Source organism: Salvelinus namaycush, chromosome 31 (genome assembly GCF_016432855.1).
Source record: "Salvelinus namaycush isolate Seneca chromosome 31, SaNama_1.0, whole genome shotgun sequence".
In the NCBI taxonomy this organism is placed as follows: Eukaryota; Metazoa; Chordata; class Actinopteri; order Salmoniformes; family Salmonidae; genus Salvelinus; species Salvelinus namaycush.
In genome coordinates, this window is record NC_052337.1 from 26,943,421 (window position 1) to 26,958,097 (window position 14,677).

The window sequence follows — 14,677 nt, forward strand, 5'->3', positions numbered from 1 at the left end:
TGACTGATGGTTTCATACTCGCGAAGTAGCCTGTCGCCTACATCTTAGTTAATTGGACCCATTTCGCAGAAGTAAATAGATATGTTATTTCAAGTATTTTGCTCTATGCGATCTGGAGCGTAGTTTAACGCTAGAACAGATGGTTCACCTTTTCCATTTACGTCTTTGTCAAATGTCTCGCGTAAACAATATTTAATTTATAAACATAATACATATTTTCATAGCCATTGCTGAACAAATTCCTCCACTTTTTTTTCTGGCCATGATGGGTTCATATTCCCTAAGTAGCTTTAGCCTACAACAAATTACCATGTGCATCTCTCATTTTAATTGGGCCTATTAGATAGGCTTTTATTTAAAAGTATTTTGCTTTATGCATCCGAAAGGTAGCGCGGTTTAGAATGTACAGTATAATTTAACAGAAAGACAGTTGATCTTTTTCATTGACGTGTGTAGGCTACCACTGTAAGTAGGCCTACTGTAGTTTTATATTTTTACAATGTTTCAGAATTCGCGGGTAGTGCAGCATAATTAATTGAATTGATCTACAGGTTACAACAATTTCCAATGATTTCTTTCTTTCAGATACAGAAAATGTCACTGTAAAAGTTTAAAACATTCTGCCAACACCTCCAGAGACATTTGATCAAGTTCGTCATTGCTATTTCCTTTAGAAACTGCCATACGTACATACAATTTGTTCAGTGATTGTGTGTTTTCATTTATTGTACTCTCATGAGACATTTGTGAAACTAAATTTGTCAACTCACCAAAGGATTTAAATTCAGGATATCATGTCAGGCAGCATGCTAACCTTGTCACTGCAATAGTCTGTCACTACAAAATTATTTCTCAAATTATCATTACAGATATTCCAAACTTAACTATTACAAGACTGTTGCTGTCAGTTTTAATGGTGATTTATTTTAATTTTATTATTGTTCACTCAACTTAACTGGAGGAGAGATGCATTTATTTTAGGGCTGTGAAACAATTTTTTTTTTTAAATAAAGTTAATCGCAGGATTTGCTTGGATTAATCGCAAACATTTGAAATTGCTCAAATTGAGCTGTAATTTAAGATGTTTTATACCAAAAGCATTACAAGAATATCGATGTCTTGATTTTGTCCAAAGTAACAGTAAGCAAAATCTGGTAAATTAATAAAGCGCACTTTCTTTAACCTCAATGTCAAGTTGTTTTTAGCACTATAGATTATTTGGGATATTTTCAGTGAATTTTAAACGTTTTCAAACAATGCGATTAATCACGTAAAAAATAAGTGTGCACTTAACTTTTTGTAATTTAACTTGGATTAAAGGCCCAATGTAGCCATTTTCATATATATCAAATGAGGACCTTACTGTAAGATTTACATTAAAATGGGCAAAATTACCTTTTTATTTTTGGGGGAACTCACTATTATTGGTATATTTACGGGATGGTGAAGTCACAATGGAAAGCACACATATAGAGAATGATAGAGGCCTCTAGTGGCCAGAATTCAGTTTTAGCATGTGCAGCGCCATTGAGGACTTCCACCATTTTAATATAGTCAACTGGGTGAGACTTCCAACTTCATTGGCTGATCCCTCCTTGTGACCCTGTTGGAGACTACTTTAAAATGGAGATAGTATGGGCAGTGCCATTGAGGCTGTCACAGACGCCATAATGGTACGGATACAAGGATGAGGCCTCTATGGCCAAAACTCCCGCCCATGCAAATCTGCTGATTTAGAAGGTCCTGTGTAGATTGTATTTTCAACAAGAAACTAACTCAGCTGTTGTACAATATGATACAAAAATAAATGAATTTTGACTCCGCTGGGCCTTTAACTGATTAACTCGGACAGCCTTCATTTCTTTAGACCTACATGTAATTGCCTATTTCCTCTGAGTTTGTGTTTTAATAAAAAAAATGATATTACTGGGTCTTCTGAGTGTTCTGTTTCTGTATGTGTGTGTTGAACCAACCCATGTGTCTTTCAGAAGTTTCGCCTTTGGTGGAGGCAGTGACTTTACAGTTTGTGTGTTACTATCGTATCAGATGAGTTTCTGTGTAACGCGAGTCTCAATTTCCTGTTTGTAATGTTATCTATTTAGTGCAATAAACCCAACATGAATGAAGATGTGCATGTTGTGGTTTCAGATTCTCTGTGGAGAATTTTCCAGGCAGGAATTTACATTGTAGGAAGAACACTGACTTCATTGTAATGTAAACATTTAGAAAAATAATAACACTTTGTGCTATACCTTTGGTAAATACTTTTGAAATATCTGCGATGCAGCAACGGAATTTATTTTCATAAATGATTCAAGGCATGTGTCTTTGTATTCCGGTGTTTACAGTACATACTTTGAACCCATTTATTTGGTAAAAGATACATTATTTTCATGCTATCCACAGCCCTCACCCTGTCTGTCCAATTCCATTTTGAAGGTCTCAGTGGCACAGCATAGTACTGTACAAAAGCTCTTTCAGGTCTTGCCTAATGTTTATGAAATGAATTATGAAATGCTACTGAAGGATTTCCGAGAGGCTATTCTCGGCTTTCTCTCGGGGGCTAGGGCCAGTTAAAAATGAGGAATCAAGTCTGCTATGAATCATATTTCTAGCTGCAGCGTCCTGAAAATTGTACCACATTTATTTTAAAATATTTTTTAAAATATTTTTTAAAATATTATTATTTTTTTTTTTCAACCTTTCTCTGGGATTTAACTGACCAATTTAAGTCTATTGATAGTCCACTCACCTGGATCCCTGGGTCTAATTTGGTCACTCATTACAGTAGTATTTGTGACACGTGCATCATATGCAGTTTCCCCCTCTCACCTTTCTGGTACTGCAGCCAGAGCTGCTGTTGAGCCTTCTTGCTGGGGAAGTAGATGGTGCAGCTGAGCTCGGAGCCGTAAAGGGCCTCGGATACGTAATGGCTGCCGTACTGCTGGATGAAGGACAGCAGCTCCTCTCTGGTGCTCTCTGCAGTCAGTGTCTTCAGAACCTTGGAGAAGCCTGGGAACCAGGAAAGTGTGAAGGGGAAATAATGTGGAACAAATGGAAATGTAGTTATAGCTGAAGCAGAAAAAGGGGCTTTGTAAATGCGCTAAATACTATCCTGTATGATTTTCCCTCTGAGTTTTCAGTACAATATGATATAGTGTAGTAGTAGTTAAATAGGCTCACCAGGAAACATGACAGTAAATTGACACTCCAGACCTGGGTTCAAATAAATATATATCTTTTTTTTTTTTTTTTTACGGTGCCTTCAGAAAGTACCCTTAGATTTTTTTCCACATTTTCTTGTATTGCAGCCTGAATTTTAAATGTATTACATTTACATTTTGTGTCACTGGCCTACACACTATCGCATAATGTTAGTGAAATTATGTTTTTCAAACATTTTGACAAATTAATAAAAATGAGAAGCTGGAATGTCTTGAGTCAATAACTATTCAACCCCTTTGTTATGGCAAGCCTAAATAATTTCAGGAGGAAAAATTTGCTTAAAAAGTCACATAAGAGTGTTTTAACATGATTTTTGAATGACTACCTCATCTCTGCACCCCACACACAATTATCTGTAAGGTCCCTCAGTTGAACAGTGAATTTCAAACACAGATGCAACCACCAATACCAGGGATGTTTTCCAATGACTCACAAAGGGCACCTATTGGTCCAGTAGATGGGTAAAACATTTAAAAAGCAGACATTGAATATCCCTTTGAGCATGGTGAAGTTATTAATTACACTTTGGATGGTGTATCAATACAAAGATACAGGCTTCTTTCCTAACTGAGTTGCCAGAGAGGAATGAAACCGCTCAGGGATTTTACAATGAGTTCAAAACCATTAGAGTTTATTGGCTGTGATAGAAGAAAATGTAGGATGGATCAACAACATTGTAGTTACTCCATAATACTAACCTAAATGACAGAGTGAAAAGAAGGAAGCCTATACAGGAAAAAAAAATATTCCAAAACATGCATCCTGTTTGCAGTAAGGCACACCAGTAAAACTGCTAAACATGTGGCAAAGAAATTAACTTTATGTCCTAAATACAAAGAGTTATGTTCGGGGCAAATCGAACAACACATGACTGAGTATCACGTTCCATATTTTCAAGCATGGTAATGACTGAATCATCTTATGGGTATGCTTGTCATGGGCAAGGACTGGGGAGTTTTTTTAGGATAAAAAGAAACAGAATGTAGCTAAGCACAGGCAAAACCCTAGAGGAAAACCTGGTTCAGTCTGCTTTCCAACAGACACTGGGAGACAAATTCACCTTTCAGCAGGACAATAACCTAAAACACAAGGCCAAATATACACTGGAGTTGCTTACCAAGACAACATTGAATGTTCCTGAGTGGCGTAGTTACTGTTTTTACTTAAATCGGCTTGAAAATCTTTGGCAAGACTTAAAAATGGCTGTCTTAGCAATGATTATCAACCATCTTGACAGAGCTTGAAGAATTTTACAATCCAAGTGTGCAAGCTCTTAGAGACTTAAGTATTCACACCCCTGAGCTTTGCACACCTAGATTGTAAAATTCTTCAAGCTCTATTTCATTTCAATACATTTGCAAACATTTCTAAAAACATGTTTTCACTTTGTCATTATGGGGTATTGTGTCTAGATGGGTGAGATTTTTTTTTAAATTTAGGCTGTAACAACAAAATGTGTAATAAGTATGAATATTTTCTGAAGGCACTGTAAATACTTATTTTCTGTGTACTTAAGTATTTTCAAATAATGTGGCCTGAATCAACTACTTCTATTTAAAAGTCTTTTCAAATAATTTCCTATAAATAGCCTACTATTTGAATTATTTTCAAATACTTGCACGGGAGGGTATTTGATGTATGCATGCAGGACTAAGTCGCTTTGGATAAAAGCATCTGCTAAATGGCATATATTTGAGTCAGTGTTTTTGAGTATTTTCAAATACAGTACATACCAATACTTTCCAACTATATTTCCAAATACATTCCAACATTCAACTACTTGTCCTTTCAAATAAAACAAATCTGAATACTTACTTCGAAATGTATGTAAAAGGTATTTTAAATAGTATTTGAACCCTGTTCTGCTTCGTACCTGTAGACAAGGTGATGGCGCTGAGCTTGACTTTGTACAGGTTGCTCCTCACTCTCCACTGCTGAACCATGGGGTAGCCCATAGCCTCATTGAACTTAGCATCACCTGCAATGGACATAGACATATTAACATAGTTATGAATAACTTCCACAATATAAGTAGAACCACATTATTTTCATAAGATTTGAGTAAATAACTCAGTTTCACATTAATCATGCATTGAAAGCTATGGATCATTTGTGTCGGAGTTTGAGTTATACAAGCACATTTGTAACTGCCTGAAGTGCATTAGCTAGCTTTGTCTCCCTCACAAACTGTCCGTGTACAGTGTACATTCTGTTGTTTTCAACAACACCATTTGTCTACGAAAGTTCCCACCCCATGTGTAATCAATGGCAGACGGCCGCAGTAGCTCCAATTGAATTTCCAGCATTAAGGCGAGCAATCTCGCCTCCGTAATTGCATTATCAAACTTTCATATGAGTCTGGCACAACACAGGGCCATTAGAACACAGGAGCGAAGAGAACAACAACAACTAAATCCTCCCTTAAACCTAAAGCACTTATTTATTCCCAGTGTGTGTTTGGAGAGGAGTAGCAGACACTCCTGGGAACTAGTCACAGGCCAACGGGGAGCCAAGTGCTGCAGCCAATTCAGCTAATGGACGGATTAGGGAGTAGTCCTGAGGTGCGGTTTCAAGCCAACTGACAGAGTAGTCTCGGCCCCCACAGGGGATGTGGGAAGGGAACACGGGGTGAAGAAGGTGCAGGAGTCAGCCTTTAGAGGGCCTGGAGAGGTATGCAAGTGAGTGTGTGCCTACTGAAGAGACTTTGGGATGTCAGGAACAATAGCACAATACAGTGCACTGGGAACAGTGTCATTCTAGCTGACCCTGCACTCTGATGTCACTCCTATGGATTTACTGAGCAGAGAATGCTGCATGATTTCTAAGTATTGAGCTTACAGGAAATTCAGCCGTAATTGGAAAATACTGTAAATCCTGGACGAAGTAGATACTTCTACATTTTTTGGAAGGAACATTTGAGAAAAAATAAGGATATTTAATGATGAAATATAGGTTACGTACAGGATATTTTCTGTACACACTGGTATGAGTGTACAAAGATGGATGAGGCAGGCTAACACGTGTACACACACACACAAACACACACCTGTGAGGAGCTGTACATTGGACAGTGGCTCAGACAGCACTCCTCTACACTGCTCCTCCACAGGTAACGGGATAACCATCAGTCCATCTGCTAGCTGGGGGAAGTCTTTGATGAAGTTGTTGTCCCTGAAAGAGAGAGCAAGAGAGACAGAAAAGAAAGAAAGAAAAACACACAAAAAACAGCCTTGTGAGACACTGTTGGGTTTTCATCTCCTCCATCAGAGTGCCTAGTGCAATAGCGTGGCTTATCTCATAATTCATCATCCCTTCTCTCCACTGTGTTTCAGACGCTCCAACAGAGAGGGACAGGTGGTGCAACCTGATAGTCATAGACACAGTGCAAGACAACTAACACTGCATGGAGAGAGATTCTCAGATCAAACAAAACCTTCATATTCTCTCATCAGGGCCGGTCCTAGCCTTTTGGGGGCTTTACGTGTAATTTTGTTGGGAGGACCCCCATCCCGCAGGCAAAACATTTTAGTGGCCCTGCTTTCGTCCGGATGCAGAGAAAATGTTTCCGTTTTAAAGCAAGTTTGCTGCAATTCTACACATTTTTCCATGGGGCGGAGATAAGATTTTAGCAATTTTATAACACATGTCATGCAATTCTAATTGAGTGACTGTGGGTCGGGGGCCCCAAATCGGCTGGGGGCCCTAAGCAACAGCTTATGCCTAGAGCCGGCCCTGTCTCTCATCACAACGTCTGGGTTATCAAGCAGCAACATAATGTTGCTTTGCACCACATGGATTGCTGGAAGGATTACAGAGGCTTTAAAGAAATTGAATGTTCACAGTTGAAGCTACTAGATACAGTTCAAGAGTGATAAATGCAATGGCTTGGGAATGTGGGTTTTTCCTGGTCAGTTCAAGAAAAACTCATGGTACTACAACTCGCTGGTTGGATCAGGTCTCTCAACAGCATACAAGGATGTTCCATTGCAGTGTGATACTGTAGAGGTATAAGTAGGGGCAGTCTCCAAAAGAGACCAGTGTCTGGCTGCAGTAGTATGGGGGAATTGACTGACTTTGAAGTGTGAGAGAGTGTGCCGGTTGGCTGCCCTCTAAAGGAAGGAAGGAGAGAGAGAGACAGACTGGGAACAGGACAGGTAGCTGCAGGGAGAGAAACCTCTTTACTTCTGTTTCTCTCTCAGCTGGAAAAGGAATAAGAGAGAGGGAAGGAAGGAGTTAGGGAGAGGGATGGAGGGAGAGGTCAAGAAATTAGATGGAAAGGGAGGAAGAGGCAAGTCCAATACCACAATCTACAAACCTAGAAATCTGTATTTGTACTATGCATTGACCCTTCTTTAAATCTGACCTTCCAGTTTCAGACTGAAAAACACAAGTGAGTGTTGTGATGCAGTTCATGCAATACTCATGGCCATGTTGTGCTACTGTGCTGAATATTATGGGGCCATGGAGGAGAGCAGACATAGAGACAGACACACAGAGAAACACAGAGATTGTCTTTTACTTCACTTTTTAATTTCTTCCCTCTCTCTCGCTCTCTGTTTCACTCTCACTTTCATTTATTCTGTCTGGAGTACTGTCTACTGTGTCTACCCTCCTCTCCATCTCCCCTTCTCATTGACTTTCAGGAGAGGTTTCCCCCAACCGCAGAGCCCGTTAGAGGCAATCACCGCCTCCTTTTACCCCAGGACTGCAGAGGAAACTCAAGGGCAGAGAGGAGTGGAAAGCAGAGGACAGGAGGTGCTGTAAAAAGATTACTGGCTGCTCACCGAAACCATATCGATTACCAAATTAAATCAGAGAGCTGGGAGCGCGGCACGGGGAGAGAACCCGGAGAGGCACGGCCCCTACAATATGAAGCTTTATGGATTTTTCACACCCAAACAAGACTGTGTCCTTGTCGCCCACCTAGGCGCCTTATTAATTCCTTTATTTACTTTGCAGTGGACTTGTGTTCTGGCCGGGAGAGCAGCAGGGAAGCGAGAGGTATTTTTGCTGCTCGTTATTGGAGAAAAGTGTTACTGTTTTGTACTGAATATATTAGAGAAGTGGCACATTGGGGTAAGAATGGGAATGAGATTCACAGTGGCACTCGTAGATTCAAGATGTGTCATTATCTCTCAAGGAAAGTGGATAAAGTGGAGTGGTGACCACTTTAGTGAGATTAGGGTCTCGCTCGCTCTCGTCAAATCTTTAAACATGATGGAGGAGACGCCAACATGGACAAAACATAATGGTGGATTAAGGAGGATAATTAACCCAGCTTTCCAAACACTTCCACTTTTTCTCTGGCTCTTCCTTTTCCTCTCTGCAAAGTAGTTCGTTTTAGTAATATTGTTGGTGAAAAGCTGTTTCCAAGCTGAAATGCAGGAACATCAATTACTCATTGCAATATTAGCCAGCTGAGAAAAGCTTTAATCCCAGCATAAAAAGCAGACAATGGGATTGAATGAGGTATGATGAGGTATTATTGGATGTACCCCCCCCCCACACACACACAAACCCCACCCCTCTCCTCGTCTACCCCCACACACAGCTGGTCACCTGCAAGGCTTACAGTGTAGTCTATGTGTTCCACTGTGGTGAGCATGGTGTGTTTACGCCCTGTATGTTTCATTCAGTACCCCTGTGTGTTCATTAGGGGAGCTGAGACTAAGCTGTCCTGCCCAGCCTTATCCTTGTGCTGCTTACAGTACATGCCTCCAAATGGGATAAACTCTCTCCATTTAGATAAGGGCTTCCATGTTGAGTTGAGCACAAGTTGTTGTAGCAATGAGACAAGATGTAGGATCTTAAATTGATCACACTGTTGCAGAAGAAATTTACTGCAATGCAGGAAATGTAATACTTGTAGTGTGGTGTAAAAAAGCTTCTGAAGTTTGTATTTTCCACTTTGAAATTTCAGACTTGATTTTCCCTTACGAAAAATGTATCAACTCCTACAAAAATGTACATTAATTCTAATCCACATTTCCTGTTGCTGCAGGATTCTTTTCCTGCTGTAGCAAACTGGCTCAAATGAAGATCCTACATCTGTAGGTGCAGTGTTTATAAATATGCAGGCCCACGCTTCGATGTGGAAATTTCAACAACTTTTTACATTTCTCTCTCTCTTGTTTTTCTATAACTCTTTTTACTCTCTGAATTGCTTCCTTTTTCTCTTGCACGCTCACGCACACACACACACAATTCCTCAGACTTCAATAGCATACTGTATCTGAATCTGTATTGTTCTAGACATTCCATTTCCCACCACCCACCAAAGCCTGCATGTTCCCTTCGCTAAACGCAGAAGAGAAGCTCTTGGAGCGGATGAGAATAGCGTGCAGCGATTGTTTTCTGCTGTCTCAGCCTGCTCCCTGGTGACTCTCCCTCTCTGTCTGAGCTCTGAGATGTTCATTTTCTCTTCTTCGTCTCTTCTTTCTCCTCTCTCTACCTCTCCTCCCACATCCTGTTGGCAATATAGGCAGGCAGGCACCTCTGGGCTCTGAGCAACCATACCAGCTCCAGTCACACAAGAGCTACTCTGTGTGTGTGTGTGTGTGTGTGTGTGTGTGTGTGTGTGTGTGTGTGTGTGTGTGTGTGTGTGTGTGTGTGTGTGTCCATATTGATTTTATATCCAGGGAGGGGGATTTAATAAGAAAACAATGTATGTATACCAATTAAACACAGGCTGAAAGGCACACACTTTCTCTGCATTTCTCCTTGGCCTTTCCTTGCTGCCACTCACACACACAGCGGTCAGGGACAGGGGCTCATGTTAGAGCAAACACACATTCAGCAGGCTCACTCCCTCTCAGTACCTACACAGCACTCCCAAGGGAGAAAGTAATATGGGATTTATGAACAGGGTGATGAATAATAGTATGAATTTAGAGATGCACACATACCTGTCTACTTCATCACATTTAAACAGAGGAGGCTGGTGGGAGGAGCTGTAGGATGTCGGGCTCATTGTAATGACTGGAATGGAATTAATGGAACGGCGTCAACTTGTGGTTTCCATATGTTTGATACCGTTCCATTCCAGCCATTACAATGAGTCCATCCTTCTATAGCTCTTTCCACCAGCCTCCTCTGCATTTAAAATATACACTGAGTGTACAAAACATTAGGAACATGAGATAGACTAACCAAGTGAATCCAGGTGAAAGCTAGGATCCCTTATTGTTGTCACTTAAATCAGTGTAGATGAAGGGGAGGAGACAGGTTGAAGAATGATTTTTAAGCCTTGAGAAAATTGAGACATGGATTGTGTATGTGTGCCATTCAGAGGGTGAATGGGCAAGACAAAAGATTCATGTGCCTTTGAAAGGGGTAGGTCGTAGGTGCCAGGCGCACTGATTTGAGTGTGTAAAGAAATGCAACGCTGCTGGGTTTTTTACGTTCAACAGTTTCCCCTTGTGTATCGAGAATGGTACAACACCCAAAGGACATCCAGCTAACTTGACACAACTGTGGGAAGCATTGGATTCAACATGGGCCAGCATCTCTGTGGAACGCTAGACACCTTGTAGAGTCCATGCCCCGACAAATTGAGTCTGTTCTGAGGGCGAAAGGGAGTGGAACTCAATATTAGGCAGACGTTCCTAATGTTTTGTACACTCAGTGTATGTACTCTGACAAACATGTGTGGCTTTTAAGTTCTATCATGGAACCTTAAACAAGTTAACTTTTCTACTGGTTTAAGACCACCAAAAATGTCCTTGATATCATGTGCAGCATTTTTAAGTGCATATAATGTGTGTGTGTATGTGTAAGTTATATCTTACAGCTCCATTACACTACAGTAATTCCCCTCTTAAGATGTCCTCCAAGCATTGGTGAAATGATCCATTGCCAAATTATGTTGCTTCGGCATCCTAATATCCACCCTTACTAAATGATATTGGCCAAGGTGAAGGATGATGTGCTCTCATGGGTGTATAATCATAGAGTCCAAAACCACCTCTTTATACACTCCTTTAATACAGAATTAATGAGGAGAAGGAGGGGGGATTCAACCTGGTGCAATGTGAATCTCGGCCACTAGAGGCTACTCTTTCTCTGCATTGTGTATATAATAATGCCCTAGCGGCATTGGCAGGGATACAGTATTTTCAATCTAAGGTGTGGGCTGCGCTCTGGCTTCTTACTATGCCTGCTATGTTAGGTTTGGCCCTGCCTAAAAGGTTTCAGCAATTTGCCTGATGACATGCGATTGGGCAGCCTGAGATAACATTGAGAACACTGTCCTTCATACTCTATAATCATTAATGACTTATTTTTGATTGGAGTATAAAGTTATTACATAATATATAATCATTTATTCCCCTGTATCCCCAGCTGTGCCAACCCTTCTGAAGTCAAATTCCTAACCCTTTAATTGACTCTTAAATTCCTTATTTTTTATTGTACTTTTTGCCCCTTTTTCTCCCCAATTGGTAGTTACAGTCTTGTCCCATCAATGCAACTCCCATACGGACTCGGGAGAGGCGAAGGTCGAGAGCCATGTGTCCTCGACCCTGCCAAGCCGCATTGCTTCTTGACACACTGCTCACTTAACCCGGAAGCCAGCCGCACCAATGTGTTGGAGGAAACACTGTAAAACTTGCGACCGAAGTCAGCATGCCAAACCCTCCCCTAATCCGGACGACGCTGGGCCAATTGTGTGCCGCCTCAACACAGCCTGGGGAGGCCCTTAAATTCCTTATTTTACCATAACCACTTTCTTTACAGTGAATAACATGCTTACAGGCTGACAATGTTATGTGCTGAAGGAGCTCCGTCTCTTCACCACACACTGGCAACTATTCAAAGCAGAACGAGGGCAATGATCACTATGGCTGCCGACAGCTGTAGCTGTTGAACAAATGGTTGTGTGAACAAGTGAGGCTGGTTGTGAATCCTTATTAAACCACATGTGTTCTGGTAAGGGGATCAGAGCAGCACTCAGGCCCCAATAGAAACCATCAGAGATATCACAGGTTATTATATTCTCTCATCTAGTCCTTTTAACCAGATGTCTTCCAAGGGCTTTGCTGTAAGGGGAAATCTAAGAAGCATAGTGGAGGAGCCATGCATATTAAATGAATCACATTACAATATCGCCTGGCAGTCTGACTCTTAGCATAATGACACACAATACTATATTGCTATGAGTTCTGAAAACAAATGAAAATGCTGGGATTATTTTGATGTGCTTTTTATATGGAGAATGAATTGCATATCTTTCAGCCAGCCTCAACCTTGCAGTGAACTTCAACAACAGCGTAAACTGAGGGATAAACACTCCCAAACCGTGTGTACTAATTTAGCCATCCCCTTTCTGAGAGAGCCCTGAGTCCTGCCACACACCCACCTACCTAGCAGCCGAAACGCCACACCACAATTTGTTGCTTTGCTCCTTAGGCTACAGTACACCACCACCACTGTCATACATAATTTGGCGGTGCTTTACCATAATAAAAAATTGATATTACCCACACACTGACTCTGGAAACTCTCTCTCTCTCTCCTGTTCACTTCAGCTTCCGGGAATTGCTCCTCTGTAGCTGGCTGCTTGTATTTGTGTTATTCGTGTAGATATATTCAGAGCGACTCCTAACACTGACACCCTCATTTAAATGGACAGGCTTATGAATAATACGAGACTCAATACGGGACGCAATGCTTGAATATTTAAATATGTATTACTGTAGAAATGCAATGTTTAACTAGATTATGTACAAGTTTAATTATATTTTCCGACCACACATATCTCCTATGAGTCATGTACTGTTTGGTTAAATCCTCCAGACTTCCCTCTCTTGTACCTCATGAGAAGTCAATGGAACTTGAGGTGGTCCGGGGTGAAGGTAAGCTTTTATGGCCTCAGTGAAGTCAACAACATGCATACTTAGATTGCATTCGGAAAGTATTCTGACACCTTCCCGTTTTCTACATTTTGTTACGTTACAGCCTGTCGTGGTAATTTCCTGTATTACTAAATGAGGAGAGTTTACAAACCACACACAAGTCAGAGTTATATTTTAAACTCCATCTTTAATTATATGAGCTTCATCATAGCCCTTTGACTCTCAGATCAATTCAGTGTCTATAAATTAATTCTCTGAGTGCTTACAAAAGAATACTTAGTATATTTTATAGCCAAGATACACCCCTCTCAACTCACATGACGAACCACAGATCTTAGGAACTTCACAAAGGGCCTTTTACTTGAAAGAGGAGTATCCCATAGCCAGATAGCATTAGCTATAAATTATCGTTCAGTTTGGTCTCTTAGACGAGGTTCTACTTCTCGTTCTTGGTACTTCCTAGTACCAAAACATTACCTCATCCAATGGCATATATCAATTGTCAATTCTAGACACCCCCATCTCAAATACAACCCCTCCTGGACAAGCTCACGGAGGGGAGTGAGCCTCTAGGTCATATACTAGGTCAAGATTGATGCAACATCAGAGGGGTAATACAATGGTTCCAGACACTGCCATAATCCAAATGAGGGGGTGACTGGAGCACAGACATAGTGGAGCCCTTCACATGGTTTCACAGATATATTCACCTATGTTCACCTGACTTCTCCCTTTCTGATATTCTGCATATTATCAGACATGTAAAAGACAAACCTGACCTTTCCCCTTTCTGGGCCCCAAGTGACTTTTCCCTAGAGAGAAAGGAAAATGCAACTGCCAACAGTATAGTCCAAAAGAAGACATTCTAATGACAAGTATAAAATAAATAAAACATCTTATTTATCTATGTTACCTAACTAATTCTGATTCAGCTACGACAAGCCTTATTCTTATATTGATTAAATAAAACATACACTACCAGTCAAAAGTTTTAGAACACCTACTCATTCACGGGTGTTTCTTTATTTTTTTTACTATTTTTGACATTGTAGATAATGAAATAACACATATGGAAGAGTGTGCAAGGCTGTCAAAGGCAAACGGTGGCTATTTGAAGAATCTCAAATTTGAAATATATTTTGATTTGTTGAACACTTTTTTGGTTACCACATGATTACATGTGTGTTATTTCATAGTTTTGATGTCTTCACGATTATTCTACAAAGTAGAAAATGGTAAAAAATTAAGAAAAACCCTTGAATGAGTAGGTGTTCTAAAACATTTGACCGGTAGTGTATATGTCATGTTTTGTCTTTGATCTTCATGTCTTGTCCCTGTGCTTCCCTCTGCTGGTCTTATTAGGTTCTTTCCCTCTTTCTCTCTCTCTATCGTTCCGTTCCTGCTCCCAGCTGTTTCTCATTCTCCTAACGACCTCATTTACTCTTTCACACCTGTCCCCTATTTTGCCCTCTGATTAGAGTCCCTATTTCTCCCTCTGTTTTCCGCTTCTGTCCTTGTCGGATTCTTGTTTGACGTTTGCTGTTCCTGTGTCCTTGTTCCGCCCTGTCGTGTTCTTTGCCTTCTTCAGATGCTGCGTGTGA

The 14,677-nt window shown here is 40.6% G+C and overlaps 1 protein-coding gene across 1 annotated transcript in view; it reads right to left on the bottom strand.

Annotated features, from left to right (window-relative positions):
• The window catches only part of LOC120025537 (astrotactin-2-like), a 451,161-nt gene that overhangs the window by 136,766 nt on the left and 299,718 nt on the right, over positions 1 to 14,677 (bottom strand). Inside the window, exons 14-16 of the mRNA XM_038970100.1 lie at positions 6,272 to 6,396; positions 5,099 to 5,203; positions 2,833 to 3,012 (exon numbers count right to left, since the gene is read on the bottom strand). Of these exons, the coding sequence (XP_038826028.1) occupies positions 2,833 to 3,012; positions 5,099 to 5,203; positions 6,272 to 6,396 (410 nt within the window). The remainder of the gene's footprint in view (positions 1 to 2,832; positions 3,013 to 5,098; positions 5,204 to 6,271; positions 6,397 to 14,677) is intronic.